The 18,775-nt window shown below is 41.1% G+C and overlaps 1 protein-coding gene across 4 annotated transcripts; it reads right to left on the bottom strand.

The window, feature by feature from the left end:
- Positions 1-345: 345 nt before the first annotated feature.
- Positions 346-18,226, bottom strand: LOC132379901 (BUB3-interacting and GLEBS motif-containing protein ZNF207-like). Of its 4 annotated transcripts, none has more exons than XM_059948219.1 (11): positions 18,053-18,226; positions 16,625-16,751; positions 13,757-13,895; positions 11,912-12,085; positions 11,031-11,106; positions 6,365-6,435; positions 4,858-5,006; positions 3,794-3,898; positions 2,775-3,017; positions 2,457-2,619; positions 346-794 (listed from the first exon to the last, which is right to left on the bottom strand). In XM_059948219.1, exons 1-11 carry the CDS (start codon positions 18,091-18,093, stop codon positions 625-627), a joined length of 1,458 nt encoding a protein of 485 aa, XP_059804202.1. In that variant the 5' UTR covers positions 18,094-18,226; the 3' UTR covers positions 346-624. The 4 variants fall into 4 exon arrangements, with proteins under 4 accessions (XP_059804202.1, XP_059804201.1, XP_059804204.1 ...); XM_059948218.1 differs by having other exon boundaries at positions 6,332-6,435; XM_059948221.1 differs by lacking the exon at positions 3,794-3,898 and having other exon boundaries at positions 18,053-18,225.
- Between the last annotated feature and the right edge of the window lie 549 nt (positions 18,227-18,775).

Raw genomic sequence — 18,775 nt, forward strand, 5'->3', positions numbered from 1 at the left:
CCTGTATCTGGCTGGATGTGGGGCACATTCAACATTACATAATCAAAAAGCAACTGAAACAGATATTTGGGACTGAAACAAGAAACGACACCAGAAGCCCTCACCAAACAACGTTGGGGACACCAAAGTCCAACAGCACTTAATGTGCTGTGAAGGCCTCATTTCCGATTTAATTCAAAAGCAAATTTACAGAACTTGCCTTTAAAAGGTGGTACTGTATGTTCATGTAACTCCAGCGCCTTCAATTTTTTTTTATATAAACGGACCACATTTATTATACTTCACTTCTAAAAACCTAGATGAAACACGAGAAAAGAAACTATACAACATGAATTACAATAACACTGGGAGGGTGGGGTGTGGGGAAGGGGAAGGGAAAGAGAACATACTCCCACAGAGCTTTGCTTTTCAAGAGTACGATTTTCTTTTCCCCCACTAGAGGTGAAACATGAACAGCGTGTCCCAGTGTTCAGCAAGTTTTTTTGGTGGTCATCATTTAGCAGGCAGGAAGAGGTTTACCAGTTTTTCTTAAAAAAAATTGTTAAAGTCACTGAAGCTTGTCTAGTTAACAGCAAGTTGAGAAAAGGTTGAATCTCCAAACCTATTTATGTAGGTACAGCAGCTTCAGTAACGCCCCCCCTGCGACATTACTGGGGGCCTCATTCCCGACATTCCCATTGGCGGCCGAGGGGGTCCACCCTGGTAAGGAGGCACCATAGGAGGTCCCTGTCCATATGGAGGCATGCCACCAGGGAGGTATCCTGGCATTCCCTGGGGAGGGCCACCAAACTGACCTGGAAATAAAGATATATGAGAACATTAAGCATAAACCTGTCTAATGAAATATGGTACTTTAACTAAATTCAGGGCTTAAAAATGACCATGGTTCTGAACACAGTCTCTTGAATTCCCAGTGCGTGAAGCATGAGATAACCTCACAAGGGTATCCATGTTTGAAACAGTAGTCCTTGCTCATAAAAAGGTAACAGAAATTCAACCTGAACTGTTGTACCATTGATAATAATGACGTAACCCCCCCCCCCCCACTTCACCCCTCCTATTCTCACACAATCAGCTTCTAGGTAGCTGGGGTGACATAGTGGCCTAAGTTAGTGTACTGCTTTACAGCACCAGCAGCCTGGACTGAATTCTGCCGCCGTCTGTAGGGAGTTTGTATGCTCTTCTCATCATCAGTGTCATCCCACATTCCAGATTCACGGGCTCATTGGGCTGGAAGGGCTGTGGTATATCAACCTTCGGAATTGAATGGATTCCTGCCCCTATTGTACAGGATTTATTACATCTAACCTTTCCCAGCTCTGTTGGAAGATCAATCCAAGATTTAACTATCACTTCACACACATGCTGCTACACTCTTGCCGTGTGCCAGGTATTTAGAACCGGGGCAAGCATAATAAGACAAAAACAGACCCCTTTATTGCCTTTGGTAACCTATTTCATTTATCAAATATCCCATCAACAGCTCCTACCTATCATGTTCTACTACTCATACTTGAGTCAATTTATCATGGCCAGTTAACCTACTAATCCACACTTCTTTTTTTCCTAGAATAAGGTGGCACAGTTGTGTAGCCATTAGTGCAACATTCTCCTGAGCCAACGACCAGCGATCGGGATTTAATTCCCTCTGCCTTAAGTTCTCCCCATAACTGCATGGGTTCCCTCCATGTGCTCCAGTTTCCTCCCATATTCTAAAGACACACAGTTTAGGATTAGGATTAGTTAAGTTGTGGACACGCTATGTTGGTGCCAGAAATTAAGGCAACACTTGTGGCTGCTCCCAGCACATCCTCACACTGTTGGCCTTGATACAAACTAAGCATTTCACTGTATGTTTCGATGTACATGTGACAAATAAAGCTTTCATTAAAAAAAAAGCCTTTAACCAAAGCACTGGGAGAGAAGACCACGTGGTCACACAGAACCTGCTAACTCCACACTACATTAGACCCAATGGAGCTGCAAGTCACTAGCATTCTCTGTTCTATTTAAAAATTTCTACTTGGATGAGGTACAATGACCATTGACCTATCTGGGAAAACTGGAAAGGTTGAGCCAAACTTTCTAAAACGTTGTGATCAGGTGAGATTTAAAATAAAGCGGTCAAAGTGATAAGGCTAAATAAATGCTTCCATCTGATGTGTCATTTACTTGGTCAACACACAACTGAGTGGAAACAAAAACAGCTGTTACACACACATCAAGGGGATGCACGGCCTGTAAAGTGAGAAAAAGATAAATCTAATACCAGTATAATCGCAAGAGAAGCGTTGACAAGGATGTCAACACAACCTTCTTTGCAAAAGTCCGTCTAACTGGAAAAAAACTAACTGATGCCATAAATAACCTAAGTGCCTATCCCTTACAGTTTTCATGATCTCTGCATTTGGCACTATTAAGCATTATTAGGACCCAAAAATGTGATTTATTTCAACCTGGAGGTGGCATGGGAGGTCGCATTGCTGTTTGCTGAGGTGGCATTCCTTGTTGTGGTGGCATCATGCCGGCCATTGGCCCGACAGGTGGTGGCCCCATTGCTGCCTGGCCTTGCCGTGGGATGTTACGCTGGTACTTTGGAAACTGGGCTCTCCTTTCCTCCTGAAGGACAAAAGAAAGAAAATTGCAAAGGCAACATTAGTTTTTCCCCATACAAACGACAATATCTCTGACAAGAATCTGTTACTGAATTTATATCTGTGCAGCAAGGTAAGCTAACATATCTTTAATACAATTCTAGAATGACCCATACTTACCAATGATATATCCTCATCTGGATGGATCAACTTACTAGTTGCACTAGTTGTGGTTAGAGTAGCAGGCTTACTAGTAACAGGGATGGCTGGCTTGGCTGTGGTGCTATTTGATGTGCTCGTTGCAGTAGTTGTAGACTGAGTGTAGGCTGGGAATGTGGGCTTTGGAGGCTCTGCAGTAGTAACAGGTGTGCTGCTCAAGGGTTTAAAATCCGTACCCACAGGTCCAGAGACAGATGGCTGGCTCTGTTGAATCAACAAGAATTATGTTAACAACAAATCTAAAATAAAGAGAGAGAAGAAAACTGAAGCCACAAGCAAAGCAGATTAATTTTCCAAATCTCATGCTATTCTCAAAATGAAGGTTTACAAGTTTTAATTGAGTCATACAGCACTACAGCACAGAAACACGACCATTGGGTCTTATAGTCAAAGTTGCTCTCATAATCAGAATTAATGTTAGTGTCAAGAGACAGGCTACAAAAATGTACTAATTTAGAGAAAAAACATGGTAACTGGCCCAATGAGCCCATACCACCTAACTACACGTGACCAATTAACCTACTAACCTATACGCTTTGAAATGTGGGAGCAAACTGGAGCATTCGGAGAAAACTGTTGTCACAGGGAGAAAGAACAAACTCCTTACAGACAGTGGGAGCAATTAAACCCAGGTAACTGGTGCTACATGTAACATGTTACTCTAACCACTACGCTACCATGCCACCATTTTTTTTCTCCCTGAAGGACAGATCTTCTGATTCAATTTAAACTGGCAAACCTTCAACAGACTCTGCATCATATAAAGCTGAAAGATGTGTGTTTTGATTATGTTTTAAAAAAAATATAAAATGCTAGATCTAGAAAGTAGTACAGCACACTACACCGGATTGACATTGCACAGCCCATACACAACTCCAGAAGCCTCTAAAGCTAGTGTAAATGCATGCTGAAATGTTATCCTGCATGTGAAGCACTGTGAATTAGTCTAACACCAGAATAGATAGTGACTCCCTGCGTACTTGTGCTGCACTAGGAAACAGAGGCTTAGAGGAAGTTGAGAGGTTGGCTGAATTGGATGAAGCTGTAGTGGAGGCTGTAGTTGTGCTTGACACACGGGTCCCCATCTGAAGCACAAAAAGAGCAGATAGTGAAAATCCTCAGTAACTGCCAGTACTCGACACTGCTAAAAGGATCATTGTCAGAAATTCAATGTCTTAAAACCCAGAGCACCTGCAATTTCCAATAAATGTTTTGCTACTTATCCCAAATAAACCCATTCTTAGCCCCCCCCCCCCCCAATAAACATATCAGGAACAGAATTAGGATGTTCAGCCCATTGAGTCTCCTCCACCATTCCATCACGGCTGATTTATTTCCCACCTAACCCCACTTTCCTATGTTCTCCCCGTAAACTTTGACACTTTTACTAATCAGAACATCAACCTCTACTTTAAATATACCCAATTAGTTGGCCTCCACAGGCATCTTTAGCAAATAAATCCAGATTCATCACTGTCTGGCTAAAGAAATTCCTCATCTCTGCCCTAAAGGGACATCCTAGTATTCTGAGGCCGTGAACTTTCTATTCGAAACATCCTCTACATATCCACTCCAATCAGATTTTTTAACATTCATTAAGTTTCAGCAGGTACAGGACCAATTTCCTTTCATTGTCAGGATCATTCTCATAAACAACCTTTGAATCTTCTCCAATGTCAGTGTATTCTTTAATAGGGCACCCAAACTGCTCAAAAATACAAACATAGTCTATAAAGCCTCAAAATCGCTTATTGCTTTTATGTCCTAGTCCTCTCAAAAGGATCCCCAACACTGCATTTGCCTTCCTTCCTACCTAATCAACCAGCAAGTTAACCTGCAGGGAAGCTACACTCAGACTCCCAAGTCCCTTCACAACTTGATTTCTGAATTAACTCACCATTCAGAAAACAGTCTACGTCTTTAATATTTCTATCAATAAGTGCACGACCATACACCTCTCTACCCTGTATTCCATCTGCAAATGTAACAGAATGATTATATGACAAGTAAACAGGGTACCATAACACAGATAGCAAGCACTTACTTGCCCAGCACTTGGGAAGAGAGGCTTTGCAATGGGGGGCTGTGGACCAGGTCCAGGTAGTGGTGCTCTACTGGGTACACCAGGTGCAACTACAGGTTGTGACTGGGTCATGGTTGGACCTCCTGGACGTGGAACAGGCGGTGGCATACCTACAGCAGTAAACAAAAAGTTAATTTACAAACCATCTTTGCTACTCAACTGATACAAGTTATTTAATATACCTGTATTGATACACTGTCCTATGGATTATTAACTCAAAACCGATAGGTGTTAGGTAACTAATAAGATAATCAATAAGCTTTAAATTATGTTCAAACACTAACTGGTTAATTCATAAAAAATTGAAACCATAAAATTAAGCTGCAAGTCTGCCTTAAAAGATGCCAAGTAAGATTCAAAGTAATTCCTATTTAACACACAAACTCCTGTAACGAATGAAAGCACAGCAAAAAAAAAAACGCCAAAATTTCATTGAAAGATAGAAATCTGACTACTTGGTTATAAAGGTTCATAATATTCAAGCGAATGTTTTTCCTCCACCAATTAAACAAACACTTCTGTTAATAAAACTTAATTAACAACAATGGATATAACTGATAAAAGGAAAATTATCATACCACACCTTAAGCAACATACAGTGACGCTAAAATTCAGAGTCAGGTTTGATTCACATAGCAGGTGCAAGGTCTGCGTTAACTCAGCACACCTAATTACAAGACTTTGCAATGCCATTCGATAATTTGTCAGAATTTCTTAACATTAGAAATACACATCTGTATCATCTATCCGATCTGCACACATTTTGTTTAAGCTCTAATTGTCATTCTAGCCACTTCTAATATCTCTCCATTGGTGGTGTAGAATTTACTCTGAACCCCATAATGGAAGGATAAGAAAGCCTTAGAGTGGACACTGAGGAGATTTACCATGATGCTACGTGGATTAGAGAGCATGTCTGATGAGGATTGGTTGAGCAGACTAGGGATTTTCTATTTGAAGCAAAGGAGGATGAGAGAAGTACAAAATAAGAGGCATAGTTCTAAATGGAGAGGCAGAAACTTTTTCACAAGGCAGAAACACTAATACAAGGCATAATTTTAAGCTGATTGGAGGAATATATAGGGGGAATTTCAGAGGTAATTCCAACCCCCAAAAGTAGTTGGTGCGTTGAATGCCTTGCAGTGGGAGGTGTTAAAAGTAGATACATTAGTGACATTTAATAGATTCTTAGATAGGCATACGGATGAAAGACAAATGGAGGGCTGTGTGGGATGGAAGCATTAGATTGATTTTAGAGTCGGTTAAAAGGTCAGCACAACATCATGGGCCAATGGGTCTACATTGTTCTATGTTCTTTTGTCAAATAAAGCCAAACAAGTATTTGTTATTTATGTAAGTGCCAGAAAGTAACTATCTGAAGGTATTGTTATACATTGTGTTAATGTTTAAAATAATTATTCTCTACAATACAGACCTAAGTTGCCACCAGCCATTTTCAAATACCCACCAGGGTGCATGCCTGGCATCATGGGTGGCATTCCTGGTCCTGGTGGCATCATTCCACCCATAGGCATCATTCTGTGAACAAAAAAAATAAAAATTACAAAAGCCAAAAACAACACAGCTTGGCAGGAGAGTGGTACAGCCTCACAACTCCCAGGTTTAATCTTTACCTCCCAAAGATAGGCTGGTTGGTAAATTTACTAGCTACTCCAATGGAATTGTAATATTACTGTCACATATACTGAGGTACAGTGAAAAGCTTGTCTTGCATACTGTTCTTAGAAATTAATCCATTGATGTGGAACAATAACAGAAAGCTGAATAAATTTGCATAGAAGTGTTGTGCAGGTAAACAGGGTGCAAGATCCTAACAAGAGAGATTGTGTGGTCAAGAGCCCATCTTATTGTACTGAGGAACCATTCAATAATCTTACGACAGCGGGGTAAAAGCTGTCCTTGAGCCCGATGGCACATGGTTTCAAGCTTTTGTATCTTCTTCCTGATGGGAGAGGGGAAAAGAGAGAATGACTGGGTGAACGGGGTCTCTGCCTATAACTTGCTGCCTTAGTAAAGCAGCCAGCATAACAAGAGGCCAGCTTCCAGTATGTGCTAAGCTATGCATACAACATTCTGCAGTTTCTTGGGTCATGGGCAGAGCCATTGTTGTAGCAAGCGTTATGCATTCAGGTAAGATATATTCCATGGTGCATTGATAAAAATTGTTATGGATTGATGGGGACATGCCGAATTCCTTTAGTCTCCTGAGAAAATAGAGGTGTTGGTGAATTTTCTTGTCTTCATGTCTCTAGCAGGACAAGCTATTGGTGACTTTCATTCCTGGGAAGTGGAAGCTTGTGACCATCTCTGCCTCAGTACCATTGATGTAGACGGTAGCACGTACACTGGTCCCCTTCCTGAAGTCAATAACTAGTTCTTCTGCAGTGCTGACATTGAAGGAAAGGCTGTTGTCATGAACACCACGTTACTAAACTCTGTATCTCCTTCCTGTACTCCAACTCATCGTTATGCGAGATACAACCCACTATGGTGGTATCACCTGCAAACTTGTGGAAGGAGTTAGAGCAGCATTCAGCCACACAACGATGAGTCGATTAGGGAGTGAGAATGCAATCTTGAGCACCAGAGTTGAGAATACTCACAGTGGAGGGGTTGTTGTTCATTCCTTACTGACAAGCATCCAGTTGCAGAAGGAAGTGTTGACTCCCAAATCTGAGTTTGGTAATGATTTCGTTTGTAGTTATACTATTAATGGTGGAGTAGTAGCCAATAACCAATAGTGTAATGTTGGTTTATTTATTGTCCAGACACTGCAGAAAGATGAGATTAAGGCTAGTGAGATAGTGTCCACCAATGACCCATTTTAATGGTAGATGAACTGAAGTGCACTGATGTTGTTTTGGGAGGTTGGAGTTGATGTGTAACATGAATGATAACTAGCTTCTCAAAACACTTTATGACAGTGGATGTTAGAGCCACAGAGTAGTAGTCATTAAGGCACATCACCTTGTTTTTCTTTAATAATCAACAGTTAAAGAAAAATGAAAGGATGGTACTACTCCACGACACAAGAATAGAAAAGAACAGGTATCTGCTGAATTTATTTAGTAAGTTCAACCTATTAAAAACTATGATCTCAAATAGAGTCTTGTTAGCTGTTATGTGATGTAAATGATGTGTCCAAAGTGAGGGTGCTGAGCAATAGATGACAGCCAGTGGTTCTGATCTTGACATCAATCAACTCTAAATAGAAGTGCAAGTGGGAACCGTTGAATAAAATTGGCAGGCTTCAGAGAAGAAATACTACTGATATTCTATTGAAACCCAAGAGACAAACACGACTAAGTACAAAGACATACACTATAGAAACAAGCTACAAATTCCTGAGAAAGCACGTGACTACAAGAAACCACAGATTGCAGACACAGCTCAGCACTTCACCTCTAAGGACTGTCTACACTTCTCATGGCCTCAGTAAAAACTCCATCCAGCCCAGTCTTCCTCTCCTATCCCATTGGGCAGAAGATACAAAAGCCTGAAAGCACATACTACCAGGCTCAAGGACGGCTTCTCAATGCACTGTTATCAGTCTTGGCCTCACAATCTACCACATTATGATCTTACACTTCACCATTTACCTGCATTATACTTGTTTGGTAGCTTTTTTATTTTATTCTGCGTTGTTATTGTTTTACCTTATTCTAGCTCAATGTACTGTGTAATGATTTGATCTATATGAACAGCATGCAAGACAAGATTTTTACTGTATCTTGGTACATGTGACAATAATAAACCACACATAAATAAATTTGCTGAGATAATCAGCACTTACTTTCACCACGATGTCTTGGGAGCAGAACCATTTTACAGCCCAGTGAAAAGAAGGCAATATACTGCTTAGATTTTAAACATCTTATAGAAACTATAGAAGACCTACAGCACAACACAGGCCCTTCGGCTCACAATGCTGTACCAAACATGTACTTACTTTAGAAATTACCTTGGTTACCCATAGCCCACTAGTTTTCTAAGCTCCATGTACCTATCCAGGAGTCTCTTAAAAGACCCTATTGTATCTGCCTCCACCACAGTCACTAGCAGCCCATTCCATACACTCACCACTCTCTGCATAAAAAAACTTACCCCTTACATCTCCTCTAATTTACCTACTTCCAAGCGCCTTAAAACTGTGCACTCTCATGTTAGCCATTTCAGCTCTGGGAAATAGACTATCCACATGATCAATGCCTCTCATCATCTTATACACCTCTATCAGGTCACCTCTCATCCTCCGTCGCTCAAGGAGAAAAGGCCAAGTTCACTCAACCTATTCTCATAAGGCATGCTCCCCAATCCAGGCAACATCTTTGTAAATCTCCTCTGCACCCTTTCTATAGTTTCCACATCCTTCCTGTAGTGAGGTGACCAGAACTGAGCACAGTACTCCAAGTGGGGTCTGACCAGGGTCCTATATAGCTGTAACATTACCTCTTGGCTCTTGAACTTAATCCCACAGTTGATAAGGCCAATACACCGTATGCCTTCTTAACCACACAGTCAACCTGTGCAGCAGCTTTGCGTGTCCTATGGACACGGACCCCAAAATCCCTCTGATCCTCCATACTGCCAAGAGCTTTACCAATATTATCATCGTCTGCCATCATGTTTGACCTACCAAAATGTACCACCTCACACTTTTCTGGGTTGAACCCCATCTGCCACTTCTCAGCCCAGTTTTGAATCCTATCGATGTCCCACTGTAACCTTTGACAGCCCTCCACACTATCCACAACACCCCCAACCTTTATGTCCTCAGCAATTTTACTAACCCATCCCTCCACTTCCTCATCCAGGTCATTTATAATAATCATGAAGAGAAGGGGTCCCAGAAAAGATCTCTGAGGGACACCACTGGTCACCAACCTCCATGCAGAATATGACTCATCTATAACCACCATTTGCCTTCTATGGACAAGCCAATTCTGGATCCACAAAGCAAGGTCCTCTTGGATCCCATGCCTCCTTACTTTCTCAATAAGCCTTGCATGGGGTACCTTGTCAAATGCCTTGCTGAAATCCATATACATCTACTGCTCTACCTTCATCAATGTGTTTAGTTACATCCTCAATAAATCCAATCAGGCTCGTAAGGCAAGACCTGCCTTTGACAACACCATGCTGACTATTCCTAATCATATTACGCCTCTCCAAATGTTCATAAATCTTGCCTCTCAGGATCTTCTCCATCAACTTACCAACCACTGAAATAAGATTCACTGGTCTATAATTTCTTGAGCTATCTCTACTCCCTTTCTTGAATAAGGGAACAACATCTGCAATCCTCCAAAACTTCTCCCACCCCCCAACGATAATGATCATTGCAGGAGGCTCAGCAATCTCCTTCCTCGCCTCCCACACTGTCTTATCTAACTTGATGCTTTCCAAAAGTTCCAGCACATGCTCTTTCTTAATGTCTATAAGCTCAAGCTTTTCAGTCAGCTGAAAGTCATCCCTACAATCACCAAGGTCCTTTTCTGTAGTGAATACTGAAGCAAATTGTTCATTAATTACCTCTGCTATCTCCTCCAGTCCCAAACACTTTTCCACTGTCACACTGATTGGTCTTATTCTCTCACATCTTATCCTCTTGCTCTTCACATACTTGTAGAATGCCTTGGGGTTTCCTTAATCCTGCTCGCCAAGGCCTTCTCCTGGCCCCTTCTGACTCTCCTAATTTCATTCTTAAACTCCTTCCGGCTGGCCTTGTAATTTTCTAGATCTCTATGACTACCAAGTTTTTTGAACCCTTTGTAAGCTTTCCTTCTTGGCTAGATTTTCAACAGCCTTTGTGCACCATGGTTCCTGTACCTTACCATCCTTTCTCTGTCTCATTGGAACGTGCCTATGCAGAACACCACGCAATATCCCCTGAACATTTGCCCCATTTCTGCTATACATTTTCCTGAAAACATCTGTTCCCAAGTTATGCCTCCAATTTCCTGCCTGATAGGTTCACATTTCCCCTTACTCCAATTAAATGCTTTCCTAACTTGTCTGTTCCTATCCCTCTCCAATGGTAAAGGAGGTAGAATTGTGATCACTCAATCTTTTAAAACTGGATCACAACAGCGAAATAAAAACAAAGCACTGACCCTGGAGGCATTCCTGGCATCACTGGGGGCATCCCTGGCATCATGGGAGGAACACCTGGTACCACCGGTGGCACTCCTGCAAAGGAAAAGAAATTCAACCGTAAAAACTGTATTCATCAGTAACCTAAAACCTGTAGAGGGTTTCGTTACGTTGCTTGGATGGTTTAACACAGAAATCCTAAACCCCAAGTTAGAAATTAATTGCACATAGAATCTCTCATGGCAAAAGCACAGACGGTAAGAAATGGCCAAGATGCCATTTTTGAAGCTCATTGCTTCAAAAAAGCTACCAGGTGCACTTGGGAAATTATTAAATCAAGAAGCCTTCATAACTTCTGCAAATTCCAGGCACAACAACTCTATGAATGGAACTACCAGAGGGATAGGAGGGACATCTGACACCACTGGTGATAACTACAGATTAAACGAAATTCAATCATGTCAACATCAAAACAGAGCACTCTCCTCTCCTATCAAATTCCTTCCTCTTCAGCCCCTTACCTCATCTATGCCCTCCCAGCTTCATATTTCACCACCCCTCACCTATCATCTGCCTGCTTATACTCCTTCACCTCTCCTCTCCTTTATATTCTGGCTTCTTCCCCTTTCCTTTCCAGTCCTGATGAACAACCTTGGCCCCAAGTAATGACTGTACGTTCCTCTCCATAGATGCTGCCTGACCTGCTGAGTTCCTCATGCATTCTATATGCCATACTCTGGATTTCTAGCATTTACAGAATCTCAGGTTTATAATATAGAACACCTGTGGTGTGGTACTGACATTAAAATACAACCCACTCTATTCTACAAGGAGTGTGACTGCAGGATCACGTTTATACAATGGAAATGATCAATTCCTATGAAAGAGCCAAGTGACTCACCTGGAGGAATTCCTGGTGCTCCCGGTGCATTGTGTATGGTGGACTGGTTCATATTTGAAATGAAGTTCTGCGGTTGCTGTGCTCCTTGTTGCTGGTATGAAGTCCCGGCTTCTGAGTCTTCCTCATCAAACTCGTCAGAATCATCATCTTTCTGCTTCTTCTTCTGACTTTCAGCTGGTGGAAGATGTAAAAGTTTAAATTACACCCAAAAGAGCATGGGTGTAAGATCATCCATTGGGATTATAACCTTTCCTCCCAAAATGATCTCGGCCTGAAACGTCAACATCGCTTCTCCCTATAGATGCTGCCTAGCCTGCTGTGTTCTACCAGCATTTTGTGTGTGTTGTTTGAATTTCCAGCATCTGCAGATTTCCTCGTGTTTGAGCCTTTCCTCCAATTGTTTTTCTGTGATAGTGTTCTCCAGTAGGAGACAGGAGCATTCAACCAAATTATAAGAAATATCTTCACTGTCTGAAAGTCTGGACAATGAGGCGACTGGATTAGATTCAAACACATACAAAACAGAATCATGGCAGGACTTTGTCCTGTAGCTATAATTGAATCCTCAACCCCCACCCATTGCCCAGGGAGACAATGTTAACATATCCACCTTCATCCATCAGCCACACTGTAATGAATTACAAAGTAAATGCATCAGTGAACATTCATTGCAGATCTGAAAGTTAAATGTCCATTTTGAAATGGCATCAACAGAAGCTTAATTGCTAGAAACATCAGGCATGTCTGTAATCTGCAATATATCAGCTAGAATATCCAGCATTGCATACACCAAGGTTAATAATCTGTAACCTCACTGAGAAAGTATGATCACAGCAGTCCAAGACGATCTTTCCTACTTAGATGGATGTGTAAATTTCTAGGATACCGACACTGTAACTGTTAACATCACAGGAGATAAACAAAAACAGAGTTTGCCAAAAGACACAAATGGAATAGAATAAGTTGAAAACTGACAAACTTATCTTCTAATATCTGGATTCAGCAATTTCTCACCATCTAAAAAAATCATGACACACAAAACCATAAAGTATGTTTGTAACTGATTCAACAAAGAGAAAGGCAATGCAGGGAATGTTGTACCGTTGAGAATGTGCTGTTTATGGAGAACATTTCACAAGGCTGTTCATCTGACTAGTCAAAAAAAAAAGGATTATCGTAGCTAGACGTCTATATTGGATTATGGTTCAAAGCAGAATTGTTACATTTTGTTTGTGAAACATTTCTGCACACAAATTATTCACTATCAAAATTTGATTTGATATACAAACGCGATTCAATGGCTCTGAAATAATTTAGTACATCAGTCAGAATCAGATTTATTATCAATGTCTTATGGAGTGAAATTTCTTTTATTGCTGTAGCAGTGCCATGCTAAAACATGAAGTCACGATAAATGATAAAATAAGTAAATGGTAATGGAAGCTTTTGACTTCTATCAGCTGGCAGTATACAGCATCCAAGCAAATATATTACACTGATTTATAACATTTCTCTTACAATAGAGTTCAAATTGTTTCACCTCCTTGTTCCTGTCCAATATCTTTTGCTAGAAACTACACAATTTGGCATCAAAATGGATGCAGCATTTGCAATCACAACTCAGATGTAAAATCCTTTTCCAGACATTAGAACAACTACATTTCACTGTTCATTATGGGCCTGCGCACTAAATAAACGTGAGTTATTATGTTTTTCATTTCTGTGAAGCATTTGCAGAACAAAATAAAAATTGAGAATTAAACCTGCCAGGAAAGAGAAAATTGCTGCAGGAAAGACTTCTTAGCACCTTATAGATCAACAAATTATGACACCACAGATATTTACCTTGAGTCTTCTGTTCAAGGAGGCGTCTCCTCTCCTCCATATCCTTTTCTGGAATGCCCTCCATTCCATATATTTCCAGCTCTATGTCTGTTCTTCCTGGGATTGCATTTGGGACTGCATCTATTGTTTCCTTGTGAACCTACAAAGCCAAAATAATCCTTGACATTTCAAAAGTTCAAAATACAATGAATAAAATCTTTAAGTTATAGATTAAAATCCAATTCACAGAGCAACTCTAGAAACATTGTTAAGCATTGGAATAGCAAAGAACATTTGACTTACTATCCAGATCCGTTCAACTGAAATTTCCTCCATCATCATCATCAACATACTTAAACAAAGTTCCACCTGAATGATTCCTTTTCTCAACTAGAAGTTATAAATTTGTTCTATTTTCCTTGCAGAAATTGCACTATGCATCAAAACATCCATAGGCAAAAGACTATCTCTTGAATCCTGCCTCAGATTCCTTTTAGCAATCAACTGAAAATACTGTTCTCCAGTCACTGACCATCCTCCCCCCCCCCACCGTGGATATTTATCTTTAGTTAAATGTTACAACATGTTGATTTAGAACATTTATACTGTAGTCTGCTCCTTAACCACTTCCACATAATGGAGACCCTCTATCCCTGCCCTTCCTCAGTCAAATAAAAATAATCATTGGAAGTTGTATAGATTTGTATGCTTTATGCTACATGTTAAAGCAGATAGCTATTTCTAAACACAGAAAAGACAGCAAAGCAATATCAAAACCATCTGTTATACTGCCTTTAAAGCACAGTATAACAAAACCAAACAATAGTTCTGAAGAGTCACTGAACATTTGATAAGCATCTCAGTATCAACTGCACCCAATAAAAATTCCTGCAGTGTTGTAACCATGTAATTAAAATGTATTTTCCTTGGAGATCCTTGTAACAGTGGCTTGTCTGAACTGGAATGTTTAACGTACAAGCCTCAAATGGCAAGGATAAATAGTACAGTCGGCCCTCCTTATCCACAGGCTCCGCATGCGCAGATTCAACCAACCGCAGATTGGGAAAAACTGAAGTTCTCTCTCCAGCACTTCTTGTTTGAGCACGTACAGACTATTTTTTTTGTCATTATTCCCTAAATACAGTATAACAACTATTTACATTTTATTAGGTACTGTAAGTAATCTAGAGACGATTTAAAAGTACAGGCAGTCCCCAGGTTATGAACGAGTTCCTTTCCTGAGTCCATCTTTAAGCTGGATTTGAAGTCAGAACAGGTACATCCGGTATTATTTAGCGTCAGTTAGTCAAACGTTTGTCTTATATAGTATATATTTTAGCTTTCTATGCATATAAAATACTTAAGAAACATATGTACTTCAATAATTAAACCACTGCATTGCTTAGTAATAACTGTAGCTTTCATTGGGGCAGGGCCTTTCACATGCTCCATTAAAATTGTTCTGATTGTTGACCGACTGTTGCCTAATGCTTTTCCAATGTCTGATGGCGTTTCACCTCTTTCTGATTGCTTTATTACTTCCAATTTTCAACCGTGATCATGATTATTTTCGTGAACAGAAACACTGCAGATTCAGAGCTGCGCTGGGTCCTGAAGTCCATCTCACTGAAACAGGTTAAATAAGGGACTTGAGCATCTGCGTTTTTTGGTATCCGTGGGGGGTGGGGGGGGAGTCCCGGAACCAATCCCCCGTGGATAAGGAGAGCTGACTGTACACGTGGAATACCCCTTATCCGAAATTGCAAAATTCAAAAACTTACAAAATCTGAAATTTTTTGAGCACTACATGATGTCACAAATGGAAAATTCCACAAGATACTAGGTCGCTAGGCAATGCACAGGTCTTTGTGCACCAAACAGATCTGAGAAGTGATCTCACATATGTATTGAACAGAAATTAGTAAGAAAATAGTAAAACACTGCATAAAGCCAAAAATGAAGATCTCGATCGCATATCATCAGTATCAGAGTGAATGGATGATGCTTAACAGTATGCTGATCATGAAACAAGCAAAGATCTGTCACATGTTGCAGAAATTGTTAGAAAAAGCAGAGCATTAAAACATTCCTCATTAAGAATAGACTAATCCTGGTTCTTTTCACCCCTCTGCCATGCAAAAGTAGCAGTGGGCAAGACAAGTAACTAAAATACCAAACAGTATTCACTCTCTATAAAATCAAAATCCCATTTCCTTTCCCATTCCATTGTCACAGTTGAACCAAACACCTCTTTTAACGTCAACTTTAGACATTTTAAATCAGAATAACAATTGGTGTAATTGGGCAGCATGCTGTAACACTGTATTTCTAAATTTAAATAAATTATTGTGTCCAGAAATAAATGAATGCAAATTAAGAAACATATCCATTTTCATTCATCAACAAATTCATGAGGACTTGGAGGTAAATTTGCAAATTAAAAGGGATATGAACAATGACCCGCTGTAGGGCAGGGTGGGTCTGATTTACAATGATGATACTTAGTCACATTAAATGGCTGCACCTTATTTTATTAGTCTGCATACCCAATTCCATAGCATAATTAAATGTTCTTATTTTTCACCCACCACATGGATATTTTTATCCACTGATTGACCATATTTTAAAACTGATCATAGGATGGAGGAGATAAAATGCAAAATCTACATGTAAAGATTTGAGGCAACACGAGTGAATCTGCTGATGCTGGAAATAAAAACACAAAATGCTGGCAGAACTCAGCAGGCCAGCATTTTGTGTTTTTGTAAAGATTTAAGGATGTGTTTATTCAGTAACACTAGATTTACAATTCAAATATCTATGACAATGACACTAAGTCAATTTGAACATTATCAGTTTGATTGCGTCAGTAAATAAAACAGAACTTACCTGCATACAGTGAATTGCAAGTCCAGGACCTGTATATAATTTTTTGTGGCAAATATGACATTTGAAATGTTTTGCTTTCTGGTGCTGAATAAGAATCTTCTCATCATCAAAGTCCCTGTTGCAGTACCTAAACAGCTGCAGTTAAGGAAAAAAGCCCGCCTGCTCTTAAAGGTACCAACACCAAGCACTACAAACTTGCTTGACTACTGTGAACTGTAGTTAAACATTTAAAAATATATAAGGAATACACTTTTTGCCATAAGAATGGTAAATATCACCATTGGAGAGTGTGGAACCAGCTACCAGTGCTTGCAAGCTTGATTTCACGTTAAAGAGAAATTTGGATAAGTATGGGAAATCCTCCAGATTAATAAATGTTTTATTTTGTCATCCTTGAGTGAACTGACTCCTTTAATACTTAACGGCTCTGTGATTCTCCCTGATACCCTGGGGTCCACTCATTGCAGGTCAATAGGAATCAGAAGTTTAAATGGTTTAACAGACTTGAAATGGCTGAAGGGTCTATGACTTCTAAATAGTTGATTACACAAAAGGCAATGATTGGATCACTCCTAATCCTATTTATTTATTTAAAAGCAAGATTTTTTTTGGTCATCGCTTAATCTTCATTAATCAAACTAAAAATCACTTCACCTCAATTTTTGAGAAGTAGAAAATATTCACTAGTCCTACAAGAGACATTTCAAAATCTGACAGGTGAAAGTTGATCCCAGGGTACCAGAGAGAACCACAGAACTATTAAATATTAAAGGAGGCAATTTACTTACAGACTCAAGGTTGACAAAAAAAAAATTATCTATATCAGGACACACAAGAGTCTTGGGTGTGGTGCCGGAAATCTGGAGCAACACATAAAACGCGGAGGAACACAGCGGGTCAGGCAGCATCTGTGGAAGGAAATGGACATTCAACGTCTGAAGAAGATCGATTTTCAGTCCATTTCCCCCCATCCGCTGAGTTCATCCCAGCGCTTTATGTGTCATCTACACCAGGTAGGTGGAGAGCAGCCAGACCACATGGTAGACGTTAATAAGCTCTTCTTTCACCTTCACCAGTCAAGGACACGCTAAGAAATCCTCCACAGGGCAGGAAAACCTGTCACCATTTTATCGGGGCTGCTTGGCCCCACAGACGCACATGGTCAGAAAGGTGTAATAAAATAACAATGTTTAAAAAATACATTTTTAAAAGTGCAGCTAAAGTTAACAGTCAGAGGTCCAGCCACAGATATTTTACAACAGTAAGGGTACCCACCCTCCCCTGCCTACTCCAGGCCCAGACTGATGTCGCCCTCGGCGCCAGCGCCGACCCGCCGCCCTTTGTCCACCCACTCGGCCAGCCGACGCGCTCCTAATGGCGGCCCCAGCCCGCCTCAAACCCACAGCACATAAAGCATCGCAAGGATACCAGCACCACGGCTTCATCTGCTTCTTCTTCTTACGGCCCATCCTGAGGAGGGAGTTCTGGTGTTTAAGCGACGGCGGAGGCGGACAGGAATCAGACGAAGTCGATCTCAACGCCGGAGACGACAACACCGCAGCAACAACACAACAAAATGGCGCCGTGCCGCGGCTCGGATCCCACTTCGCAACATCCGCCCTCGGGATTGGCTGCTCGACGGAGCAGTATCCTAGGCCGCGGGAGGGGGAGGGGCGGAGAGGAGGCAGGAGAAGAGGGTGAGGGGAGGTGAAAGGGGTGAGTGGAAGAGGGTAAGGGGAGGTGAAAGGGGTGAAGGGAAGAGGGTAAGGGGAGGTGAAAAGGGTGAGGGGAAGTGAAAAAAGGGGATGGGGAAGTGAAATGAGTGAGGGGAAGAAGGGTTGGGGAGGAGGGAGAGGATGGGGAAGAGGGGGTAGTGGAGGAGGGAGAGGATGGGGAAGAGGGGGTAGTGGAGGAGGGAGAGGAAGAGGGGGTAGTGGAGGAGGGAGAGGAAGAGGGGGTAGTGGAGGAGGGAGAGGAAGAGGGGGTAGTGGAGGAGGGAGAGGAAGGGGAAGAGGGAGTAGGGTGAGGAAGGTAAAGGGAAGGAAGGGCAGGTGGGAGAGGAAGGACAAGATGGGTGTTCCTGTGTTTGAGGGTTTTTTGATGATGGATTTTGCCTACTGTAATTATATATAGGGTTGTGGTGAGACCACA

The sequence above is a fragment of the Hypanus sabinus genome, chromosome 23 (assembly GCF_030144855.1).
Source record: "Hypanus sabinus isolate sHypSab1 chromosome 23, sHypSab1.hap1, whole genome shotgun sequence".
NCBI classification, from domain to species: Eukaryota; Metazoa; Chordata; class Chondrichthyes; order Myliobatiformes; family Dasyatidae; genus Hypanus; species Hypanus sabinus.